At 27.6% G+C, this 20,695-nt stretch overlaps 6 protein-coding genes across 6 annotated transcripts; 4 read left to right on the top strand and 2 right to left on the bottom strand.

The window, feature by feature from the left end:
* Positions 1–105: 105 nt before the first annotated feature.
* PGO_124350 (hypothetical protein) lies at positions 106–1,122 on the top strand (the record flags this gene model as incomplete). The annotated part of the gene is made up of 6 exons (XM_028689225.1): positions 106–112; positions 241–287; positions 367–450; positions 624–726; positions 828–924; positions 1,101–1,122. The coding sequence occupies 6 exons, from the start codon at positions 106–108 to the stop codon at positions 1,120–1,122; spliced, it is 360 nt and encodes a 119-aa protein (XP_028545026.1).
* Positions 1,123–2,282: 1,160 nt separating this feature from the next.
* On the bottom strand, positions 2,283–4,391 carry PGO_124340 (ATP-dependent zinc metalloprotease FTSH; the record flags this gene model as incomplete). The annotated part of the gene is made up of 1 exon (XM_028689224.1): positions 2,283–4,391. The coding sequence occupies one exon, from the start codon at positions 4,389–4,391 to the stop codon at positions 2,283–2,285; it is 2,109 nt and encodes a 702-aa protein (XP_028545025.1).
* A 4,168-nt stretch (positions 4,392–8,559) lies between these two features.
* On the top strand, positions 8,560–9,381 carry PGO_124330 (hypothetical protein, conserved; the record flags this gene model as incomplete). Its single annotated transcript, XM_028689223.1, has 1 exon — positions 8,560–9,381. One exon carries the CDS (start codon positions 8,560–8,562, stop codon positions 9,379–9,381), a length of 822 nt encoding a protein of 273 aa, XP_028545024.1.
* A 1,163-nt stretch (positions 9,382–10,544) lies between these two features.
* On the top strand, positions 10,545–13,055 carry PGO_124320 (hypothetical protein, conserved; the record flags this gene model as incomplete). Its single annotated transcript, XM_028689222.1, has 1 exon — positions 10,545–13,055. The coding sequence occupies one exon, from the start codon at positions 10,545–10,547 to the stop codon at positions 13,053–13,055; it is 2,511 nt and encodes an 836-aa protein (XP_028545023.1).
* Positions 13,056–13,563: 508 nt separating this feature from the next.
* On the bottom strand, positions 13,564–14,640 carry PGO_124310 (hypothetical protein, conserved; the record flags this gene model as incomplete). The annotated part of the gene is made up of 1 exon (XM_028689221.1): positions 13,564–14,640. One exon carries the CDS (start codon positions 14,638–14,640, stop codon positions 13,564–13,566), a length of 1,077 nt encoding a protein of 358 aa, XP_028545022.1.
* Positions 14,641–16,126: 1,486 nt separating this feature from the next.
* On the top strand, positions 16,127–20,459 carry PGO_124300 (hypothetical protein, conserved; the record flags this gene model as incomplete). The annotated part of the gene is made up of 6 exons (XM_028689220.1): positions 16,127–18,063; positions 18,301–18,553; positions 18,740–18,875; positions 19,047–19,121; positions 19,249–19,307; positions 20,304–20,459. The coding sequence occupies 6 exons, from the start codon at positions 16,127–16,129 to the stop codon at positions 20,457–20,459; spliced, it is 2,616 nt and encodes an 871-aa protein (XP_028545021.1).
* Between the last annotated feature and the right edge of the window lie 236 nt (positions 20,460–20,695).

The following is a 20,695-nucleotide window of genomic DNA, read 5'->3' as shown; positions in this document are numbered from 1 at the left end:
AAATATTTTAAGTGTTAAGTTTGAACCCATTTACTTTATTTTATTTTATTCCATTTTATTTTTTTGTTTTATTTCGAACAATTTCGATAAATGAATAAAGAAAAAATGAATGGTACATTAAAATAAAAAAAAAAAAAAAGTAGAGCTCAGTTTAGTTATTTTACACCAGGATGTGTAAATATATATTAAAATAAAAACTGTATATTTGAATATCCTTTCCATGCAACAAACATTTTGCAGAAGATCTTGAGTACCTTAAAAACAAAAAAATAACAGAAATATTTGAGGTAATAAAAAAGTGAAAAGTGAAAATAATTACATCATTTTTAAGTATCATTATTAATATGCACCTTTCACATTGCTAAGGGGTTGTTAGGTTATGTTTATTTCGAAAAGCCACAAAACATAGTGGAGTCTTTAATAGGAGAGCTGAAAAAATTAGAAAAGGAGGTATAAAAAATAGCAACGAAATTACATAATAAACGTACTGTTTTAAAAAATACATTTTGTACCAACTGAGGAACAATTTTTTGTTCATTCCAACATACTGCTCATTAAATGTAGCAACAACACACATACACATGTACATTTTTATTTAAACACACCTCTTAAAAATTTTTCAGAGCAAAATAAGAAAAGTGTTTGACGTGGAAGACATAAAAGCTGTGTACAATTTTTTAAATTTGGAAAATGATAAATATATATCTAGAGATAAATGCATTCTAGGTTCTTCATAATTTAGTTTTCCTTTTACCTCATTATCCTTGCGCTCCTAAAAATTTGATATCCTCAACACATAGTACAATGTTTTATTTCCATCATTTAAGGCTTAAGTCAATTTGTGTTGAACAATAAGCAGAGGGAATTTATGGAAAAGGAAAAAATCACAAATGATGTCGATTTAGAAATATTCACTTCCTATGCGTTAGAAAATAAATTAAACTCCAGAATATAATAAACATGTTTACATTTACATGCTAGAACAAGATGCACATTTGAATCTATTAGAGCAAAATCTAACGTAAGAATTTGTGCCCTGCACACATACGAACTGTTTTTTTTTTTTTTTTTTTTTTTATCTCTTCTACATTAACATTTAGTGAAAAAATAATTAATTTATAATTAAGGATAAAGATATTATATATATGGAGCCTTCTAAAGCAATCACAATATGTATGCTTAATTTGTAAGGAAGGATTATCTCCAGCCCACGAAAATAATTTATAAGTTTTATGAATGGTTGTGTGAGTCACGATTTTTACCAAAAAGACTTGCATATGTAAATTTTCAACCTTTTCATTATTTATATTTTTCTATTTTTTTATCATGTGCTTAATAAATTATGCAACATTATTATACAAATAAAACGCATGTGTCATTAGTAACGATACAAACTTTTTTTTTTTTTTTTTTTTTTATATAGGTAAGTAGCTATGAGCACCTTTGCACCTATTCAACGAAAAAATTAAGTTAAAATCCGTAATAGTAATATTCATATACTCAATAGCTTAAGAAATAAATTAAAACGAAACGGAAAATCATACAAATGTTCTGATTGTAAAAAAGTCTTTCGCTATATCTACTTTCTTTTTGCACACTCTTTCCATCTACTAATCCCCTGCATTCACCATTTCATCTTTATCCTTAGTTTAAATTAATATGTACTTACGTTGAACTACAATGGTTTTATTACACTGTTTGTTTTTTTTTTTAAAAAAACCATTAAATCATAGATAGATAAACGTAAATGATAAAATATACAGATAGAGTTGGAAAAATTGAAAAAAGGGAGTCGTTCATATTAACAGTATAACTGTGTACGTAGGTAATGGATGGATACGGGACGGGTACTGGACAAATGAGGAAATTAAATAAAATCAAATGTGAGGAGAAGCGTGCATAGTATATGTAACACGTATCTCAATCTGAACATGAAAAAGCATGAACATGACAATAAAACATGATATTAAAAAAAAGGTTATATATCATATGATGGGTATTGAAAAAATAAATAATAATAATAGTAATACTAGTAATAAATAAAAGAGGGAAGCAGATGGAATAATTGAGATAAATGCTAATTATTTAAAAAAAGAGCGAATTCAATTGGAGGAAATACGTAGTAGCAACTGAAAAATTGAATATGAAAAAAAAAAAAAAAAAAAAAAAAGATAGAACAAAAGAAAGAAAGATAGAAAGAAAAAAAAAAAACGTCTGGTAATGTTCTGTATAATGTACACATAATTTACATATGGACTAAATTCTACCAGATTAAAAATATATTACGAAATTCTATTGTCCTTCAAATTGAACTCTTTTTGCTTTAATTCTCTATTTTTTCTTATCTGCTCATGCTTTCCTTGCATAGCTAATTTGATTTCATCACTAGTTAACGTTTCATATTCCACAAGAGCAGAGGCAACTCTGTGTAGTTCATCAATGTGTTGATTTAGAACCTTCTTTGCCCTATTATATGAGTCTAATAATATTCTTTGAATAGATTTATCAATTTTTAATTTCATTTCTTCACTAATATTTTTTTTATCTTGTAAGAACATGGATATATTTTCTTCATTTATTCCTACACCATAATTCATAACAAGTGATTGTGCTATGTGTGTAGCTCTTTGTAAATCACTAGAGCAACCTGTAGTAACATTATTCTTTCCAAAAATTATTTCTTCAGAAACTAATCCCCCCATAAGTATATCTATTTCACTTTGAACATCTTTTATTTTTTGGCTATATTTATCACTAATTGGGATTTTCCATGTAACTCCTAATGACATACCTCTAGGCATAATGGTTGCTTTATGAACAGGATCAGAACCTTTTGTATAAAAATTAACTAATGTATGTCCACCTTCATGATATGCTGTAATATTTTTTTCTTCTTCGTTTAGGGGTGACTTTCTTTGTAATCCTACAACAACTCTATCAAATGCTTGTTCGATTGAATTCATATCTACGGCTTTCTTTCCTTCTACTGAGCATTTAATGGCAGCTATGTTTAGTATATTATTCAAATCAGCACCGGTCATTCCAACTGTTCTTCTTGATAAAACATGTAAGTCTACATCTTTTGCGAGTACAATTTTATTGCTATACATTTTTAAAATTTCATATCTACCTTTTATATCTGGTAAAGGTACCACAATTGTTTTATCCAATCTACCTGGTCTAACTAATGCTTTATCTAAACTTTGTGGAAAATTCGTAGCACATATTACGACAATTCCTTCATTTTGTTCAAACCCATCTAATTCTACCAATAATTGGTTGAGAGTCATTCTGACTGCACTATTATCTCTGTTACTTCTTTTTGATCCCACTGCATCAATTTCATCAATAAAAACTATGCAAGGTGCGTGTTTTTTTGCTGCTTGGAAAAGTTCTCTTATCCTTCTTGCACCAACCCCAACAAACATTTCTTCAAATTCGGAACCTGAAGCTTGGAGAAAAGGAACATTTGCTTCTCCTGCTATGGCTCTAGCAATTAATGTTTTTCCTGTTCCCGGTTCCCCAGATAATAATATCCCTTTAGGTAGTTTGGCACCTATTTTTGTAAATTTATCTGAATTTTTTAAATAATCAATAATCTCTTCTAGTTCTTGCTTTACTTCATCACAGCCTTTTACATCTGCAAAGGTAACCTTCACATTTTCTACCGGAATTATTTTCTTATTTACTACTCCTATACCTTTTTGTACGTTTTGTGATACTCCTTCTAAGTATACACTAGCCGCTGCTACGAGGATTAGAAATCCAATAGTTGATTTGAGCAAACTCCATATCCCTTTTTTATTTCCATCTATTACTGAAACTTTTAAAGGCTTCTTTGGGTCTATTTGTAAACTAAAAATTTCATTGTGGACGCCTTTTTTTTTATCTCCATAATCTATTCTAGGAGCAGACTGAGACATGTTAGTGTAACCTGGATCTGTATTTAAATTATTCGTTTCATATATATTTGGACGTTCATCATTCATATCAGTGGATTGATTAGATTCATCCATAGATCTTCTGTAAAACATAGGATCACTATCATATTTTATATTATCAAGATTTGTGTATTTTAGTTTATTTGTATACACTAAAGCTTTTATATATTCTTTTGTTATACTTTCATTTTTAATGTTATTAGTATTTTCATAATGTTTTATAACTTCATTAGGATTATGTACATTAGCCTCTTTATAAAATTGTAATATCAGGAAGTTATCATTTGGCTTGTAACGAATTTCTCTCTTTAGTCTATCTAATCTTTCATTCTTCAACAACGTGAAATACCTTTTGTTGTTCAGGATGTATTTCACATTAGCAAGGTTACTTAAATAAAGCATATTACTCTTCTTCAGCTGTACAACTACAATGTTCCGCAGAAGCAGCATTTTTCCTTAAAGTTTTTCTAAACACTTTTCCAAAATGCTTTTTCGGTCCCTTTTCGGTCCTTTTTCGAGCGTTTTCCGAACGCTTATTTTATTTTATATATTTTTTTCTTCTTCCAATTTTTGGTTTTTCATTAAATTTGATAAATTTATAAGAACAGTTTTTATGAATGATCTTCTCCAAGAGGGAATTGAGTATTCTTTATGTTGCCCTAAAACTGCGTTATGGTTAACACCGTCTTTTCAAGTGTTTCTTTTTTGCTAATTTCAACTCTAATTATACATGCGCCTTTCGTCTGAAGGGGAAATTAACAACTTTCAGTTCCAAGCTATCTAATATGTGCTCATATCTCACCGAATTGTCATCTGTTATTTCGTTAAAAAAGTGTTAATTCTGTAACTTTTTTTTTTTTTTTTAATAAATACACAAAATAACGTTTTGGTTAATCACAAACGAATGTAATAATTTATGTTCATGCATAAATTGGTATCATACAACTGTGTGGAAGTAAATCCATATATAAGTGTAAAAAGATATGATTAAATAAAACTAATCAAATACAATTGTCAAATGATTCTTGAGAAATACATATATAACAAATTTATAAATTATTTCTGATTCCTGAGAACATACGAATTTGCAACAACTCAGTGGGGTAATATGCATACAACGTAATGTTCATGAGCTGATGAAAAAAAGAAAAGAAAAATAAGCCTTGTTCAGCTATGGATTGTATGCAATATATATATATATATATATATATATATATATATATATATATACACTAGTTTTTTCATATAAATATGTGAACAAAATTTTGTTATATATTTATGCAAGGTTATACATAATTGTTTAAACACACGTATACACCACCATAATTCAAACAATAGCACGGAATCTATTTATTTATGTACCATCCATTCCAATTTGTGTGATTCAGCTGATGTATACAATTTTATGACAGTTTCATAAAAAATAAAAAAAAAAAAACACAAATTTTTAGTGACAATTTAAGTAGGACTTGTTTTTAATAAAAAAACATTTATCCACAAATAATATTCTCAAGTGTGCGTAAAAACCAAAAAAAGTTTTTTTTTTTTTTTTTTTTTTTTTTTTTAAATGTAATTCATATATTGTGAAGCTCATGCACAACGAATTTTGGCAGCATTATTTAAAAAATTATAGGCGTCATAGAATATCCCCCTTACCAATTTCAAATTTTTTTCTGTTATACATTTCATACATGTTTAAGCCTATCTCACTTATGTAAGCTAGTTTTTTTTTTACTTTTTTTTTTTTTTTTTAGGTATTTTAATTGTTAAGTATTGTTCGTAGTGATATAAGTATTACTACTGTAATGCAATTCTTTCCAAAAAATTTAACACATTTCGTATGTCATTTGTGATCACACTATAGTAAAGAAAAATTATTTTATATGATTCGTAATTTACATGTATTACTTTGGAAAAAAATTATAGCAAAAAAAAAAAATAAAATAATAAAATACACTTCCTTTTTAAATTAACACATGTAAAGGTTGTTTGTATATTGTAAATGCCTATAGATAACATACCCACAGATATATGTCCCTCATATAACTTTCTCATCTCCACTGTGGACATGTTTATTTACACCTTTCATCTTTTAAGCATAATTTATCCCCCACACCCCTATATTGATTTTTGTGTACGCTGTTTGATGAGCAAATATGGAGTTAGTGTACTCCTGCATTTGTCAGCACGGTACTAAGTATACATAAACTATTTTTCATGTAGAATTGATGAAAAAAGACCTAACTATATTAAAGATTATTCATGTTAGCATAAGCACTTGCATGAATTATACTGATCTCTCTCCGTTAATGTTAATTCGTTCTGTCTGTTTTTCCCACTTTTAATCTTATGACGTATTATAAAAAAAGGAAAAAAAAAAAAAAAAAAAAAACTAGAAAAATATACTTTTTAAGTTTAATATTTTTTTTTTTTTATATCATACTTTAATAAGCAATTTTGGTATTAGAAATCAACATAATGCATTGTATCTCTCGTCACCTATATTTTAATAGAAACACCTTACAAATGTGTGATCATGCGCATGTATCTATGTATGTATCTATCTATCGATATATATATATTTATGTATTCTGAAGCGTGCAGTTGTTTTCTCGTTCCACGTACCTTTCACGCGTCTATTGGACATGCATACGTGCGCACATAGGTAAAAAGTCTGCTCTGCAACGGAGCAACATAATTATCATTAAACAAAAAGATCGTTGAAAAAATTATATAGGTGTTAATACTTCAATGTTTAACATAACCATAAAGTGGTATGAAGAAAAAAAAAAAAAAAAAAGTAATATTCAATGGGTAACACCAAAACATGTGAAATACTATATGCAATAATTTTATCTAACTTGTTTAATATGCATCACTTTTTCGACTCCGTTGTATGTTTCATTTGGTGAACGAACGTGACTTTTCGTGTTCCATAATTGATATTGTCTATATGCTTCTTAATTTCTATTTGTGTGTATTAAGTGGAAAAAGTATATATTAAAATGACCACGCTAAAATAACAAAAATGAAATATAATTTAGATACGTCTGATTTTTTTCTTTTTTTTCCTTTCCTTTTATTTTACTTTATTTTACTTAATTTCATTTTATTTTATTCTTTTTTTTTTTTTTTCCTTTCCTTTTATTTTACTTTATTTTACTTTATTTCATTTTATTTTATTCTTTTTTTTTTTTTTTTCCCTTTTTTCCTATTTCACGAGTGTTCTTTAAAAATAAAGTTTTATTCTTTTTTTTTTTAGTCACCTGGAGTTCATCTAATTATTCAATAACGCTTTTAACTTTCATCATTGAGGTGCAAATGGTGTTGACAGAAATAGTTAAAAGTGTTATTATTCCAGCATGCACTTTATTTTTTCTTTTTTTTAATAAAAATCGAAACGCAAAAGTACATCTTTATATTTAAATTGTTTTTTAGCTTAAAATGTATGCAAACGGGGGTAATAGAATTTTGTTACAGCATCAGAGGAAAAAAAAAAAAAAAAAAAAAAAAAATTGCAAATTACAAAACTGGAAAAGTGCGTTTAACGGTTGTACCTGAAATAAAATCACAGGCAGGTGCTGGGAAATCGAAATAATGTTATACTTTCTAAGAAAAAAAATAGTTATGAACATAAAATATGTGCACTTGCGACAGATACGCATACAGGAAGTGCTTATATTTTCCACGCAAAAGTAGCTGCCATTGCATACGCATATATGTATATACATGCACACCCATATATATTAATTCCACATATCAGTTCCAAAAAAAAAAAAAAAAAAAAAAATGTGAAGTAAATAGCAGAATTTCTTCATCCTTACAAGCGATATTTATTTACGTTTCTATGGCTAAGGACTCATTTTGAACCGAACATTACAATACTTATGTATATATATATATATATATATATATTATACATATATGCATATTACCTTTTAAAAGAACCCTTTTGGGTACGAGGGATTACATTATAAAATTTTTTTTGCTTATTTTTTTTTATAAATTGGCACACAGAAGAAAGGTTGCTTTGCACATCGTTAGATATCTGATTGCTTTTTAGGATGTCAGGGTTTACAAGACTCCAGTCTGCGTTGCACAAACCTATTTGCATTTTTATATGTATATAGTGATATATACGTATGTATATATATATATATATATATATATATATATATAACAATACCTACTTTAGGAAGCCCCATAAGCACATTTGAATTTTCATTATCATTGCTGCTGTACATTTTAATAAAGATATATGTTCTTTTATGTAAAGAAATAGGTACGCGTTTTGATCGATTTAAATGAACAAATTTGAATATTATCAAATGGACTTATATGAATGAGGCATAAAGTGTGAAGTGTACATAGAAAGTAAGAAGTTTGTTGCAAAAAACGTGGCATATCTCATGTATTTGCACAAGTGTGCCAGTGTACATAAGTAACTACGCAAACGGGTTATACTCTAAAGGTCATACACAGAAGCATAAATAGATAGATAAAAAAAAAAAAAAACGCACAAATATATATATATATATATATATATATATATATATATATATATATATATATACAGGGACAGAATACTGAATAAACAGAATATTAATAACGTAATATGATGCTGCACAAAAGCGAAAGGGATACAGTATTACAATTTTTTAGAAAAGGAAGAAATGATAAATTCAACATTTTTTCAAACATCCACGAAAAAGGTGGAAACAAATTTTTGTTAAGGACATACGTGACGGATAAGCATTATTTGAAGAATTGCTTTGTTAAGCAAAATGACTTTTTCTCACCATTAATAAATATGAACAAGAACACACAACTTTTTAAAAAAATTCGAAATAAATGTTTTGCAACAACAAATGAAAGTGTGAATAGCCTATCGGAGCATTATTCAAAAGACAATTTATCCATTTTAAAAAATTCCAATGTTATCATTCTTTTCAACAAAAATGAAAGAGAAACATTTGGACAAAAAATATATAGATATTTAGATATAACTGGATTCTTAACAAGATATAATAATAGAAAAGAATGGATTCTTGATTTAGAGCCTTATTCTAGATTGACTACAGTCATGTTAACTGAATATGAAAGGAAATTAATGATATTTTTAAAATTTCATGTTTATTTCTTATTTGTAACATGTTTATACCTATGGTATCATGCACAAGTTCATTTTACAATGAAACCACCTTGTCCCAAACCACATGCATATGGACATTTAGATGGAAGAAAAAGAGACTTCACATGGCATGGAAAGCTATTTTTTATGTATCCTAAAGCAAGGTGTAAAGAATGTCGCTGGCTAGATGTTCAATGCAAAAAAGAATGTTTTGAAAAATTAAAACAAGAAGGACATAAATTTTTCATAAATAACGGGGACCCACTCTCTGTACCGAAAACTGTTTTGTATCCTTCTCATTTTCATTGAGTTATTGAAAATAAAGCTTGTTCATACACATTTCCAAATCGTTACCTCATTATGGCCAATTTTTTGTGTACGTGTATGTAGACATGAATATGTGCAACTATGTATATACATTTGTCTGTCGTTGCAGGGTAGATCAATTGAACCTCACTAAAAGATGCCACCCCCATACCTCCTACCAGTTTATGTATATATGCAAATACATATATTGTATATTTATGTGTATTTGTATACATAAATATGTGCTTATATCCATATGCTCATATGTATATTTTTTCAAAAGACCCGTTTGTGTCCCTCTCACCTTCATGTTATCAACCCATGCTATATTACAAAACTTACGATCACAGTTTTATATTTAATTAGATTAATTCACTTCTAACTAGTTTAAACTATTGAATATGCCCCCTTTTTTTTTTTTTTTTTTTTTTTTCTCCCCCACTTTCTTTTTCTAATTTGAATTCGTAGTTTACTACTTTCAGTATTTATAAAAAAAAAAAAAAAAAAAAAAAAATCAATTATGTAGTAAAATGCATTAGACTTTTAAAAGGTGGAAAACAAGAAAAAAAAAGTAGTTTCTAAAGAAGGCCAGATAGATCAGTGGATGTACAAAATGTTTTAGCCCATATGTGTGTTTTTTTTTTTTTTTTTTTTTCCAAAAATATTTTTTTTGTTGCATTTTTTTTTTTTTTTTTTTTTTTTACGTACGTGTGATGTGGCCTTTTTATGTTTTAATGAATGAACTTCTCGAATGGTTTACTTGAATTCCTTTGTTGAATTATTTTGATTAATTTTCTTTTTTTGAATTTTTTTTTTGGGGAAAAATTTACCCATTTTAATTGCACTTATCCGTGAAGCGTATTTACGAGTTCGCATTTTAACTGTTGTTATTTTTTAGAATATGTGCAAAAGTATTTGTAGCAACATTTTTATAACACACAGATTAAAAGGTACACGAAAATACGCATGTGGTGATATTTATTCGCTATGTATTTACATGGCAAGCTCACTTCATGTACCCATTTAGTAGTGAGTGCAATCAAAAAAAGGCCATTTATATTTATCATTTCGAAGAAATAAGGGAAATATATTTTTATTTTTACCAAATGTTAAGATACAAACCAAACTAAGAGATTTATATAACCACTCGAATTAGCCACAATATCATGGATAATGTTCAGATAAATGAAGACCTTGATTCCTTTGGGAGTATCGATTCGTTAAATGAAGAGCTAGATAATTTTAAAGATCATAATAACACATATAGTAAATACAGTGTTCTTTATAATAAGGAGGATAACGAATTAAGAGAATTAAATCGTTTCGAGAATATGTTTAAGGAGGCAAATATATGTTTCACTTATTTTGAGAATATACAGAATAACTTAAAAAAAGTTAATGATTTAGACAAAAATAGAAAAGAAAAATTTTTAGAAAGTAGCAAAATGACAATCGAAATTGCAGATGAAATTAGAAAATTGAAAAAAGAAAAATATACTATTAAGAAAAAAGAAAAAATTTATGACAAAATATTGAGGGAATATAGTTTGAGCCCCTTATGCTACAACAACTTAACTGATATAAAAGTTTCATTAAATATTTCTTTTTTTGAACATTTAAAACAGTTTGAATATACCAAGGAAAATATAATTAAATTATTAAATGAAAATTCATCTGATAAAATAAGTAAATTTTATTCAAAACATTACAATAAAATATTGAATAAGGTGTGCAAAAAAATGTGTTTGTATGTAATAAGGGAGAACAGCAAATATTATAAGAGGACAAACAAAATTATGAATTTATTATTATGTACCATTTCTGAAGAAAGGGAAAAAAGAAGAATAATTATAAAAAATTGTGTAGAAAATTTTTCCCCGCTAACAAAATTGTGCTATAAAATTATTATAGAAAATATGGAATATTTTAATATAAGTTTAAGTAATTTTCTGCATTTTCGAATAAAGTTATTAAAAAAAAATTACAACGATTTGATTGTTAGACATTATAAAGCAATGATAAAGAACAAATTGTTAGGAGAGTTCCACACTACGGATGCTTCTATACATATATTTAAAATTTTTTTCTCAACTATTTATTACTTGATAGCATTAGAAGATTACTTCTTTAAAATTCTGTTATTATTCAATTTTTATTATACTAACTTAACAGTGCCATACATAAGTGCACATGTGGAAAATATGCATAATAACTTATACTCCATAGTTGATTCTTTGTATATTGCTTACTATAATTTTCTTGAAACAAATCTAAATACGTATCCTAAAAGTTATGAAACATGTTATGAATTATTTCATATTGTAGATATCTTTATTTTTAAATTGAAACAGTTTCAAAACAATTATGAAACAGTACAAGACGTTAAGGACATAATAAGAAAATATTCCAGCAGTACTGTTCGAGGGAACTCCGATTTGGACAATAATCAACATGGTATCGGAAAATTACAAAATGAATCAACTTTGCTTGAAAATTCATTTTTAGAAAATTATCAAATACATCTTGGAAATGAAGAAAAACGAAGAAGCAACATATTATGTGACCTCTCTAGCAACATTTTAAATGGTATCCAAAAAAATAATCCAACTACAAATCATACAAATAAAACTAATGAGGAAAAAATATCGAACAAAGTTGCAGTTAATAATTTAGACACGGAACAAGATGAAAATATTCCAAATGTTGAAAATATGGAAAATAGGGAGATGCTCTTAGATAACCTAGTAAATCAAGAAACACACGATAAAATGGGGAATATAATCAGCAGAGCTCTTAGTATGAATAATTCCACGATTCATGAGAAAGGTGATGTGATAATGGGGGACGCGGAATTTGTCCATAGAAGTAGTAAAAGCGAGTTAGAAAAACGGATTGGAGAAAATTGCAGGATTGTCGAAAAATACAACTGCAAGCTATTAAACTACACGCAAAAAATTCAGAAGAAAATAGAAAATGAATTCATTGCAGCATGGCAACAAGAAGTTGTAACGTTCTACCTAAATAAGATAACCAAAGAGGGAGAATCCAATAATTTTGATAATACATTGGCTTTGATAAAAAAGATTTTCAGTGCGTTAAATAATGTTTACAGTATTTATAAGAAAAGCGCCTTATTCGGTTCGATTAATAAGGAACAAAATTTCCAAAACGTACTTGATATAACAATAAATCCTCTAATAAATAATTCTTTAAAAAATAAAAATCATAATTTAGAAAGTGATTACATATCTATTATAAATATATTTGTCTTTATACAAGAAAATGTAGCGAAATATGAAGACTCTTCAAAATATTGTGATTTACTTGGTATAATTATTCAAGAACAAATTGAAAAAGTTTTGAAATTAGAAAATGCTAATATAATAGCCTACTTAAAATTAGACAAAATTAAACAACAAAAGGAAAATAATATAAACGAAATAAAAGCTATTTTAGAAAAATTTTATAAATTCGCTTTTTCGGAAAAAATCAATAATTTCCCAATAGTAAGCAAAATACAATCGAATGATATCAAAAAGGATATGCAGCTATCAATACTTAATAATGTTCATAAGGAATATGTGCATGTGTATGAAATGTATTCAAGTAAAGTGCACATGACTTATTACCCAGATCAAATAAAAGACGTTCTTTTAAAAAAATCCCAAGTTTTATGACATGTAAATGCTTATTATATTACTGGGGTGGTGTTTGTGTGTGGGGAGAAGGTCTAAAATTGATTTTATCATATCTTACTATATTGATATACTTCGTCAAGTCTCGTTTTACGCATACGGATAGAAGATTTGCACAGGAAAAAAAAAAAAAAAAAAAAAAAAAAAAGAAAAATAGAAAATGCTTCTTAGATGTCATATTCGGAAAATTCTTTGTTTAACCCAAATAGCCGTAAAGATTGAAATAACACGCGAAGCAGCTCCAAGCACACATTCAAAATGAATTGCTTCTATTTTTGTGAAAATTCTTAGTTTTTTTTAAATTGCTCTTACGTGATTACGCATCTACGCATGTTTATCTGTACATGTTTATGCCTCCGTACAATTGTGCACTTAGTTAATTTTGAATGTTACATTACCTTATCAAATGTGAAGCGAATATATATATTCTTTTTTTTTTTTTTTTTTTTTGTGTATGTATTAATGCTATAGTGCAACCACAAAGTGTGTTTTACTTCGAACCATCACTGGATGACTCATCATTTGATGACAACATTTCTGTTTTTTCCCGTTTTCTACTTAGTAAGAAACCTAAATTTTTAAATACATTTGTCATTTGTGATGATTTGTGAGCTACATTTGCATCGTTATCTGTTTTTAAAGTATCTAATGATTGTTCCTCAAGTTTTTTACTTAACACAGTTTCTTGGACAGAAGAAGTATCATCTTCAACTTTATACGATTTGGAAATACATGAAATTCTTGATTTCATATATCCCTCTCTAACTGACCGAGCATATACATTGATCTTTTTCCTTTTAACGATTTTGGGTTTCTCATCTGCATTATAGATTTGTTCGTTTACCGCATCGTTTACTCTATAATAAATTATGACATGTGGGGTTGAACAAGTAATGTTAACTACTAACAAATTGTCCACATCTTCCTGTATTGTAATAATTGGAGGAAAACAAACGGTGCTATATTTCTGCAATTGAAAAAGTTTGGATAAATGTATTTCTTCTACATTTACAAAATTTAGAAAATGATAATTCGGATAATATTCTTGATGCATAATTTTGTCATTTATATTATCACACTCTGGTGGGGCACATGTTGTGTCTGCTATTTTTTTAGAGTAATTTATCAATTCCTGAACATTAACAGGTTTGGATTTTTCTTCTAATTTAATACCTTCTAATCTTTTGCGTGATAATAACCAACTTGTTTCCATCATTTCCTTTATATTTAATAAAAAATAAAATTTTTCTTTATTATTAATATGGTCAAAAAATTCTTTATTTAGCTCAAATTTTGTATTGTTTTTTTCCTCCATACGTTTTTCATTGTTATCAGAGGTGCTGGCAACATTCAGCTCCTTACCGCATTCATCATTGTTATGGGCATCCTTGTTATCATTACCATCATGGTCTCCTCTCAAAAGTTGTTCAAAATATTCGTTATATTTTGCACCTTCTTCTGGTTTTACAATATTTTTCCATTTGCTTAAATCATGCTTTTCAATTTTTTCCTTTATGTTTAATACAACTTGGTGGAATTTCCTTTGATTTCGATATCCACATTCCATTTATTGTGTGTTCTTATCTGATTCATAAAATGGTGTGCTAAATAGGATAATTTTAGTTGCAAAAATGGATATACGCTGATGATATGTGTTCATTCTGATATAGCAATTATTTAGCCTAACTATTTGTTATTGAGACTGTAAGAGATGAGAAAAACGAATTTCGGATCTGCTGCTCGTTTTAATCGTTCTATACATATTTAATATTTCAAATAATTTTAACGCAAACCCCTATTTCTTGTTTTAAATGAAAAAGAATGTAAGGTCCTGTCACATTCACTTTAACCAATGTTAAAAAAAGTAGCGTTCCCTCTGTGCAATTTTGTTTTCCTTTTTTTTTTTTTTTTTTTTTTTTTTACAACCGCCGTATATTATTTCATCTTCCGTGGCCCCACTAAAACCTTGTTGGTCCTTAGTATGATGACAGCTTCAAGTTGGCCCTTTAAAAATGTACGTATGTATATGTATATATGTGTACATATATAAAATACAAAATTTTATGCTTGAATATTTCAATCATCGTTCTCTGAAAAACGTTCGCACAAACTGTTCTTTACACGCATCGTACGTAATTTACGACATACGTGACATGAGATTTTAGTTATTCTTTTTCCTTTTCCACATTCGATACTGCAAATTACTAATTGTTTTTTTTTTTTTTTTTTTTTATTATTCCAAGAAAAGAAATTATATTTCATCTGCATTATTTTTTTTATTTTTTTTAACCATGGCTAAAAGAATTTTTAATTATCCTAACTATTGCACAACGTTAATTACTTATTTCCACCTAACAGATCATTTTTTAACATCTGAACATTTAATTGTGTAACAAATAGATGTGATTTATCTGTAAGCAGTGTGGAGTGTTACGTCCTTAAAATGTAAGTGAAAAAAGGAAATATATACAAAGCACCAATTTCCATGTGCATAATGGTGTTGTTTATTTATAATATTTGTAATATCATAAATTTTGTGACTTATAAAACAGGTAGCATTTTTCTGTATCCTATTTTTTGAAAGAGAAAACGATTTCTCCCTTTAAAATCATTCGCCCATTCTGTATTGCTCATTTCTGTTTAATTTGGCTAAAATGGGATAAATTTGTCTTAATTTTGGCTTAACGTGACATACGTAGCTTAGGTTATATTGGCTTAGTTTTACTTATTCATTTTATTATTTCTTTGTGATGACATATTTAAAAAAGGAAACTTAAAATAGATTATGTACATGTTTTTCAAGAGAAGCACAACCAGGAATGTTTTTTTTTTTTTTTTTTTTTTTTTTCCAATTTTGACATAAAACATATGCACAATTCCCACCGTCACAAGTTATTCATTTGAAGAACGGACATTTTTGTGAATGCACATTTTGCTCTAATTGGGGCAAGAATTGAGTTTGCAACGTATGAAGAGAATTCATAAACCTACCTGAAAAACGACTATATTCAAAAAGGTAAAAAAAAAAAAAAAAAAAAAAAAACAAAATAAAAATGGAAGTCTATATCCAAATGGTAGGATGGCATAGTTTGGCGGTACCGCCAAGCTTGCGTTTATTCGTGAATGGAGAATGCACCCTGTTTAATTGTGGGGAAAACATTCAAAGATTTTTGAACGAATATAAATTACATGTTGCCAAAATTAGAAACATATGTTTTACTAAAATAAATCCAGAAACTATCGGAGGGTTAATTGGACTCCTATTAACAATAGACAATATAGCAGATATTGACATAACTATTTATGGCCCTAAGCCGATTGAACAGATAATTAATACTATTACTTGCTCCTTTGCGAAAATGAAAAATATAAAATTAAAAATACATGAATTTTGTGAAAACAATTTTCAAATAGTTTTAAAGGGAAATATTACTATAACCCCAATAATGATACGTGAAAAAAAAAAACAAGACAATGATATATGTAATAAGAGTGGGGGGGAAATGGATTATAAGAAAAGTCAAATAATTCCTGAATCGGATAAGACACATTGTGAGGGAACAAACAATTTACATAGAGGGGCTGGAATAAAGCATGAGTCATCTGGAGAAACTGATTTGGATAATTTTAAGAAAAGGAGACTGTGGGTCGATTGCCAAGATATGCATAAGGAGAATGACCAGGGTGAGAAAACAGACCTGAAAAATGCCCAAGATGAAGAAACTGCCCCAGAAAATGCACAGGGTGATAAAATTGACCCAGAGAACGCACAGGGTGATAAAATTGACCAAAAAAATAGCAAGAGTAATAAAATACTCGACAAAGAGAAGGATCCAAATAGGGGAACGTACAAAGAAAATGGTAACAAAACAAAATCAGGGGATGATAAAGTTAATAAAGAATTAAGAGGAATATGCTATTTAATCGAATGCCCCGAGACGATTGGAAAGTTTCATGTGGAAAAGGCAAAGAAACTAAATATTCCATCAGGAAAATATTACGGGATACTAAAATCTGGAAAATCTATAACAATAAACAACAAAGTAATAAAACCAGAAGATGTGTGTGATAAAAATATAAATGGAAGAAAGGCATTAGTTATTGATTTAGAAGATATTGATGATACAAAATATTTATTGGGAGAAATTTCTAGTAGAGAAAGTTTTTATTTAAAAAATTTGGAATATATTTTCCATTTATCGTGTGAAGAAATTACCAATATGGAGAATTATAAAAAATTTTTTTTAAATTTGAAGAATGTAAAAAATGTTAAGTGCAATCAATCCAATAGTTATTTAAATGTATGCCCATTTGTTTCCGCAGCTTCATTAAACAACTTCCTTTCGAAGTTATTACCTACCATTTTTTTGAAGTACAAATTGGATACACCTGTTTATGATATTTCAAATTTATCATCAACTAATGATAATAGGAAAAAAATGAAAAATGAAACAGAAGGCGCAAATTTGCTTACAGTTGATAAGGAGGATGGTTCTATATATCAAAACAGAGCTCCCCCCTCAGCATATGGATTCACAAATAATGACAACTTCAGTGATACACAAGAAACAGGTAATGACATAGAATGTGAACAAAATAGTTCTTATCTTGTGTATAACCCATTGAGCAAATTCGTTTTACACCCCTTTCATAAAATTAATATATGCACAGATGAAGCTTTGCGCGATTTATATCCAAATATATTTAATTCTGCAAAGACATCGAATATATTAAAAGAGAATGAAAACTTATTGGAAAATTTTAAAAATTTTAATAATAAAATAACGCAAAATTATTCAGAATATCCTTCTTTTTACTTTCTCGGTACTGGTTGTTCAATGCCTTCAACATTTCGCAACGTTTCTGGTATCATTTTGAATATTGAAAAAAATTTCAGTGTCGTTTTAGATTTTGGAGAGGGTTCACTCTACCAGCTATACTGGATGAGCCAATCATGGATCAATTTTTCAGAGGCTATTAAATCGATAAAGTAACATTATGTGCATGTCAAATTGTGTTTTATTTTTGTATTCCACAATGATACGAATCAGTTAGATCTATTTACATTTGCAATCAATTGAACAAAGGGAGATGTCTTTTTTTTTTTTTTTTTTTTTTTTCTTCTATAGCTTAAAATAATTTACACCTTCCAGTAAAGCATGACATAATTGCATAAATATACGTTTCTTTTCTTTTTTTTTTTTACTATCACCTTATCCATTTGCAGAATAGTATTCATATCACATGCACATGCAGATCACCACATGGGTCTTTATTACTTGTTGCATATGCGAAAAATACTTTTTCCACATTTAGATGAACCACTAATATTGATTCCGTTAACGCTAAAAAAGTGGATATGTTTATATAGGGAACTATTTTTTGACAAGCCAATAAAAATATTGTATAACGAAGAAAATTTAGAAGTAAAACAGAAAATTAATGATTCCAATAATTTTGTGTTTCTTCGACCATTTAAGGTATATATGTTACAATAAAAGTACATCCACTTTATTTTAAGCTTTAAAAATGTATATACATATATATAATCGATTGACTGTAATTGAGTCTTGGACGTTTTATTGCATGTATTTACACAGAACAAATAACTTGTATACAATTCGGAAGGGAAGAAATAATTTCACTGAATAAATTTCGGCTTACAGGTTAACCATATTAAGGAATCCTATGGCATAAAAATTGAAAGCAAAACTATCGGGTCCATTGTTTATTCAGCTGATACAAGACCATGCGATAATGTTAAAATGTTTTCCAAAAATTGTGATATTTTAATACATGAAGGTAAAAAAAAAAAAAAAAAAAAAGTTTCAAAAAATCTAATACATGTCTGAAGAGCGTATATACAAAGAACAGTTTAAGCCATATTTCAATGGAAAAAAAAAAAAAAAAAAAAAAAAAAAAAAACATTTGAACTATACTCATGTGCCAATATTTTTTCAATAAATTTTTTAGCAACATTTGACGATGAATTACTAGAGGAAGCCATTTATAAAAAACATTCTACAACGAATGAGGCTATGCAAATTGGTAGGAAAAAATAAAATACTATAATAAATACAATTAATATTGTGATGTGTCTTAATTTTATTAATGTCCTAATATTTTATCTCTTTTTAAAATGTTCTATAAATAATTGTACATATTTATTTTGTAGGTTTAGAAGTTCAATGCAAAACATTAATACTAACTCATTTTAGCCAGAGATATCCAAAGGTAATGCTTTTAAATAGAAATAAAGCATACACAGTAGTGAAATAACAGCGCATATATATACATACATAGGTACTTGTGCGTATACCTTGCACTTACGAATAAATTGATTTTATCAAAATATACCAAGAAGTGTTTCTTACGAGTGTGCTGGAACATAAAGAAGAAAAAGATCATTTTGTGATTATGTACCTTAAATGTACAAAGTGATTACAGTAGATTCTGTAATTCTCTTATGTTCAGCCCCTATGGCTTCAATTAAAATATGGTCTAAATTTTATTAACTTATTAAAATCTAATAATAAATTGTTATAATAATTAGTTCAAAATTTGAATAAAATAAAATAGAATAATAAAATGCATAAATGTATAAATATGCACACACAAGTGTACAACGAGATATATATAAAAAAAATACACATATATATGCACACGTACAAATTCGTACATAGAGTAGTTGGATCGGGGGGGGGGGGGATTAATTTGCATTGCAAAAAAAAAAAGGGTATAAAGATGAGACAAAAATGGAATAACGAAATATTGTATAGAATATCAAAGTTAAACTTTGTTGCCATATATAACTTGCAATATTAATGCATACGTTGATATATGGATATGTATATTGGACATATGCTATAACATACAAAAGAAAAGCAGAACAATTTTTAAATTTAAAGAATAGCACAATATAAGTGATAAGTGTAACATGTATCAACATTTTAACAATTAATAACTAAAAAAAAATATGCTTTCAGCGAAAAACTTAACAAAGCTTTTATGCTGATTAGATCAATACAAAAAATAATGAGTCAAATTATATTAAGAAGTTTTATTTATTTATTTAATTAATTTTTTTTTTTTTTTTTCATCTAAATAAAATGCATTAACTAAAAGGGCATCGTCTATATAACATATTTTCTTTTTAATCACAGCTACATAATGTACCAGTGATAGATGTTTGCATATAAACACATATATATATATAATATTTTTTTTTAGGCACCAAAATTAAACAAGCCATCATCTACCGAAATTAAAGAAATCATGAATAAAACAATTTATAGCTTCGATTATATGTGTATTCCTTTAAATTTAATAAATGAACTGCCTCATTATTTCAACATTTTATTAAATTTATTAGAAAAAATATTTTAAATGAAATAAAAGAAATAAAAGAAAAAAATATATGTATACGTATAAGAATAGCTGCATCTACCTATCTGTCTATATATACATATATATATATATAAATGCAATATACGCATGGAATAGTGAATAAGGTGCGTATGATACACTAAAAATAAATTCAGTAATAACTGAAACATACAGTTTTAAATAAAAATTAATTAGCAAAAAGCAAAATATTAAAAAAGGATAAGGCAAATAAAAAA

Source organism: Plasmodium gonderi, assembly GCF_002157705.1.
Source record: "Plasmodium gonderi DNA, contig: Chr12, whole genome shotgun sequence".
In the NCBI taxonomy this organism is placed as follows: domain Eukaryota; phylum Apicomplexa; class Aconoidasida; order Haemosporida; family Plasmodiidae; genus Plasmodium; species Plasmodium gonderi.
The sequence above is the reverse complement of the archived record's forward strand: the minus strand, read 5'-3'. Positions and strand labels throughout refer to the sequence as shown.